The 4,577-nt window shown below is 31.6% G+C and overlaps 1 protein-coding gene across 5 annotated transcripts in view; it reads right to left on the minus strand.

The window, feature by feature from the left end:
• LOC106880617 (KH homology domain-containing protein 4) overlaps positions 1–4,577 on the minus strand; it is a 123,877-nt gene that overhangs the window by 61,583 nt on the left and 57,717 nt on the right. For 3 of the 5 annotated variants that reach the window (XR_001410763.2, XM_014930638.2, XM_014930635.2), the window contains exon 3: positions 3,026–3,052. The exons of 1 other annotated variant lie outside the window; for it this stretch is intronic. Coding sequence is in view for 2 of the 4 variants with exons in the window: in XM_014930638.2 (XP_014786124.1) it covers positions 3,026–3,052 (27 nt within the window). In the remaining 2 variants the exon portion in view is untranslated. Of the gene's footprint in view, positions 1–872; positions 989–3,025; positions 3,053–4,577 lie in introns of all 5 variants that reach the window. One more of the 5 variants, XM_014930637.2, reaches the window with a different exon arrangement.

Below are 4,577 nucleotides of genomic sequence, written 5' to 3' on the forward strand. Positions count from 1 at the left end.
TATGAACGGGTCTTTTACAAAATATTTACCATACTTTTAAAGTTATTTCCACTTTAAAATACTTTTTTAATAATGTCTGTTTAAAGAAAGCTAAAATATAAGTACTTACTGTTCAAACAACTTACATTTTTGAAATCACATTCACTTAAAAATATTTCTAAATGATTAAAATATTGTTTAACAAGAGCGAAAATAGAAACATTTACTGTAAAAAAAAAATCCTATTTTTTCGTTGTCAAATCACTGTCTAATCAAAAGGTTAGAGTTTTTTCCCTTTCAGGATGTAGTTATATTCAGAACATTTTCCCCATTATGCACCATTTTGGGTATTTATACCCCCAAACCCTGAATATCTCAGTAACTATTGCTCCGATTCACGCGAAACTTGTTTCATTCTGTTAGAATTAACATTTCAGGGTAAACTTAACATATATATATATATATATATATATATATATATATATTGGCTTGAGAACAGGGGTGTGCAGGAAGTGCAAGCTTACCTCCTAAAATTTTGGTGGGGAAATGAAAATGCTTTGAACATCCTGGGTTGGCACTCCCTAAGCAAATTTCATTCTCACACACACACACACACACATATATGTGTATGAGAGAGAGAGAGAGAGAGAGCACCAATAGGTTTTGCATTATTTCTTGTCAAATATACTTCTTGAAATGTCTATAGCATTTGTAATTCAAAGACCAAGTACAAACTTAAAACTACATCATGTTGTCTCTCTCTACTTCATTTCTATTACCTCAATCACTACCACTTCCCATTCTAATGTATTATGTTTACCATTTATGGCATTTCTGATCAAGCAGAGCTAAGATTACCGGGGTTTAAGTACTGACAATCTTGTCTTTCCTACCTCTTTATCTTGTCTTTTTTCCTTTGTGTCCTTTTTTTTTTCTAAAAATAGTAGATGAAGATTTGGTTGCTATTTCCAGCAGGTTAAGTAATCACATCAACACCCTGCTGATGATGCTTTTATACCAGATACCATAAATGAAATTGAGATAATATTATTAATTAGCCAAAATTGAAAATCAATGCTTTAATTGCAGAAAGTTGAGAGAAGGTTTATTTGTTAATATTAAAGTGGTTAATTAAGGCAGTGAGCTGGCAAAAACATTAACACACCAGGCAAAATGCTTAATAGCATTTCATCCATCTTTATGTTCTGAGTTTAAATTCCATAGTGGTTGACTTTGCCTATCATCCTTTCAAGGTCAATAAAATAAGTACCAGTTCAGTAATGAGATTGATATCAGTGACTTAATCCCTCCCCTAAAATTGCTGGCCTTGAGCCAAAATTTGAAACCAATATTATACTGATTAATAACGAAGATAGCTGACAGCCTCATTGCTTACCATTCTCACCTTTACTTTTTATCCCTCTGAGGCCAATAAATACTAGTAAGGCTTAAAAATCGATTGAAATCAATTCTTATCACCCCACTAATAATGGGTCTATCAAAAATTGTTCCTAACAACCAAATCTGAAAAGACTTCCTTAAGTATCTTTTAAAAGTAGCTCAACTACAAAAATTGTATTAGATGGTTTGGAATTATAATTAATCTTAAATTAGTACGACTGCAACAGAATATGCTAAATACTTTAGAATAAGTTTTCTCTCTCTAGCCGTATGCCAATTCAGTTTTAACCACTTTTGGATTTTTTTATTTTTCATCTCACAATCAAACCCTTACACACACCATAAGCCTAAGCCGGGGAATGAGAGATCCAGCAAACGAGACAGCAGCAGCTACTAAGAAGTAGGAAAGAGAGATATGAAATTTAATATTGTTTTACAGGGTTTTTTCCTTCAATATTATTAACTTTGATCTTGCCATCAATGCCAATCTCAGATTTGTTATCATCAGTTTGGATTACATTGTTGTCTTCTTGATTTTGTCATCATCAACTTTACTTCTGTCATCGTCAGTTTAAATGTTATCACTTTATAGTGAATTTTTTTATTTTATGAACAGATATAGGATGTCATGAATTTTTTTTTACATGAACTGATATTAACATCAGTGATTACTTGTTGCAGTATCGAAGTAACTGTAGAATCTTCATGAAAGTATTAAAAATGGTGTGTGTGTGTGTGTGTGTGTGTGTAGTAAGAGAGAGTGTGAGAGGAAGTAGAAGACAAAGTGAATGAATATAAGTATAAATCTATGGATGAGAACTGAGATAGTCTTTTCAATGTTTTCTTTTTAAAAACAATTCTATTGATGTGCACAGAATAAAATCAATCAATCAAAAATTTTGGGTCATTGTGTGTATTTAGAATGTTTGTTGATAATGAATGAAACTTTTAGATGCTTTCAAACTGGGTAAGTGGGAAATGAATATTTGTTGATGTAAACTCTAGTAATTGTAGAAAAAAGACAGATAATGAGAAAGAGTGAGATGATATATAATTTCTAGTTCCTCAGCTACTCATCATCATCATTTAACATCTGTCTTCAATACTGGCATGGGTTGGATGGTTTGACAGGAGCTGGCCAGCTGAAAAGCTTCCTAGGCTCCATGTCTGTTTTGGCATGATTTCTACAGCTGGATGTCTTTCCTAACACCAACCACTTTACAGTGTACCGAGTCCTTTTACGCAGCACTGGCATGGGTGCATTTAGGTGACATCGGTGTGGGTGCTTTTTACGTGGCACCAGCACACACGAGCTTGCAAGGTTAGAAAAGCTCAGCTGGGGAGGGATTCAGGAGAACAGCCTGTTATGCAAGAACACCCACACTTTTACGTCACTTGACGTGTCTTTTCAAACACAGCAAATCATCAGAAGTCTTGGTCCCCTGTTATCCCTTCTGTGAGTCCCAACATCTGTAGATCCCTTCTAGGAATTTTGAAAAATGTATCTATATAACTAGTTTTTAAACACTGCATGGCTATGAGGGTCCACCAGATAGAATAGTAACCAAAGGGTAAAAAATAGGTAAAAAATGGTCGAGAACCCGATTTATATCAAAACCTAAAAAAAAACAAAAACCCAACTTACATTTATTCCAGTATGTTCTTGAACAGGCTGTGAAAAAGAAAAAGAACAAACATAACCTAAGATTAGAAAAAGTTGTCATAATTTATTTTTCATGAGAAGTTAATGACCCATATATTTTCAAATTAGAGTTTTAATAACTTTGAATGATCGTTAATAAAGTTTCATGCTCTATGACAGAATTACAAATAGCAAGGACCACAAAATGTATTCCATTACAATATAAATTAAATTTCATTAGAGTAGCTTTCTATTCTTCCTTTTCATTAATTGTTTTTAACTCATTCTAATTAAGGTCTATCTTGTTTCAGGCTTTTATTAGTATATTCTATATCTTGGTCTCAAGAGAATACAAATGTTTTATGACTTAACCCTTCAACCTAAATATCTAACCTGCTTTTTGTTCAAACTAGCCAGATCTGGCCTCTCACACCTACTGTACGATATCATTCTAAAAATAAACAATTACATCATTGAAATCTTAAAGCTATGAGATAATGCATGATTAATTCAAAACCATATGAATAAATAAACATTACATTTGACAGAGTAATCTGAATAGTAAAAGGTTAAAATTAGCTCTTAAAATATTAGGAAAATATTTTTTTAATTCCAACCTATGTCTAGTGTAGAACACTAAAAATAATTATATGTGTAAAAGAAATTGAATTTTAAGAAAATAATTACATCACTGAATTTAATGGTAATACCAAACATTTATATAACAAATACCATATCATAAAACTAATGAGCAAATTAGTCTAAATAATTGCTTTCTGTTTATAATTACTTTCACAGTCCACTATTCGAAAACTTTTGCAATTATTTTACAAAAATAGGTAATATTGATTTCAAATTTTGGCACAAGGCCAGCAAGTTTGGAGGATGGTGTAAGGTGATTACATCTACTCAAGTGTTTAACTCAGTACATATTTTATCAACCCTGAAAAAATGAAAGGTAAAGTTGACCATGGCAGAATTTGACAGATGAAATGTCGCTAAGTGTTTTGCATCAGCTTAGAAATAGGTAATATTAATTTGATGTCAAATATTAATATACCCCAGAGTTAAATCCATGTGAAAAGATATCAAGTCCATTTCTCTCGAATTTCTGGTATGATATAAACTTAATAAGGAATTCATTCAAGAAATATCACATTCAAAACTACAAAATCAAATAAATATTCCCTCCAAAATGTCTCTTTCCTGACAGTATTTTTGTTGTTCAACAATCATTAAGAATTTCTTTTATGATCCAATTTTCTACTTCATCCAATAATTTCTAACATCATTTATGTAAAATATTAATAAAAAAAAAATAATCAACCTGGAACATGAATGCTTTTCTACCATTCATGGCCACTAAAATAGTGCTTAAAATTAAAATACAGTAATCCCTTGCCATACTGTGGTTTATTATTTGACCTTACGATTCCTCCGTGGTGTTGTTTTGCATTTGTAATAAAATAAATATATACAAATTATAATATATATATATACACACACACACACACACACACACACACACACACACACACACACACACACACACACA

The sequence above is a fragment of the Octopus bimaculoides genome, chromosome 15, assembly GCF_001194135.2.
Source record: "Octopus bimaculoides isolate UCB-OBI-ISO-001 chromosome 15, ASM119413v2, whole genome shotgun sequence".
In the NCBI taxonomy this organism is placed as follows: domain Eukaryota; kingdom Metazoa; phylum Mollusca; class Cephalopoda; order Octopoda; family Octopodidae; genus Octopus; species Octopus bimaculoides.